We start from the raw sequence: 504 nt of genomic DNA, 5'->3' as shown, positions 1-504 counted from the left end.
CATCACCAACCGGGGGGTGACACGGAGGGGACCCGCCGGCCCGGAGCCGCCCCATTACCGGGGATGCGGTCGAAATCCCGCAGCCGGCGCTCCACGTAATCCCACTTGAGGACGGCGCAGCTGCCGGCTCCGGGCTGCGCCAGCGCCACGTACAGATCGCTGGCGTAAGTGTAGGGTTCTGCCGACACCGCCTGGAAGGGCAGCACCTGATGGACCGCGAAGTCTGCGGGGGGGAGAGCGAGCCCTGAGCGTCCCGAGACCCCCGGGGCGGGTTGGTTGTTTTTTTTTGGGGGGGGGGCGATCGCGCAGCCTCACCCGTGGTGACGCACTGGAAGTCCCGCAGCGGCAGATCCCGCAGGCGCTGCCCCTCCAGGGCCGCAGGGCTGCTGCAGGGCACGGCGGGCACCGTGGTGTTGGTGCCCTCCAGCCACTCCACCAACCACTTCAGTTTGCAGTCGCACACCAACGCGTTGCCTCGCAGGTCGCTGAGGAGGGGGGGGGGGG

At 70.0% G+C, this 504-nt stretch overlaps 1 protein-coding gene across 1 annotated transcript in view; it reads right to left on the bottom strand.

Moving 5' to 3' along the window:
* LGI3 (leucine rich repeat LGI family member 3) overlaps window positions 1–493 on the bottom strand; it is a gene marked incomplete at its 5' end in the record, with an annotated part of 3,079 nt that extends 2,586 nt beyond the window's left edge. The window contains 2 exons of the mRNA XM_010727551.1: window positions 59–223; window positions 316–493. Coding sequence (XP_010725853.1) covers window positions 59–223; window positions 316–493 — 343 coding nt within the window. The remainder of the gene's footprint in view (window positions 1–58; window positions 224–315) is intronic.
* Window positions 494–504: the final 11 nt, after the last annotated feature.

Source organism: Meleagris gallopavo, unplaced genomic scaffold, assembly GCF_000146605.3.
Source record: "Meleagris gallopavo isolate NT-WF06-2002-E0010 breed Aviagen turkey brand Nicholas breeding stock unplaced genomic scaffold, Turkey_5.1 ChrUn_random_7180001910734, whole genome shotgun sequence".
NCBI lineage: Eukaryota > Metazoa > Chordata > Aves > Galliformes > Phasianidae > Meleagris > Meleagris gallopavo.
Note: the sequence above shows the minus strand (reverse complement) of the source record. Positions and strands in the feature narration are given on the sequence as shown.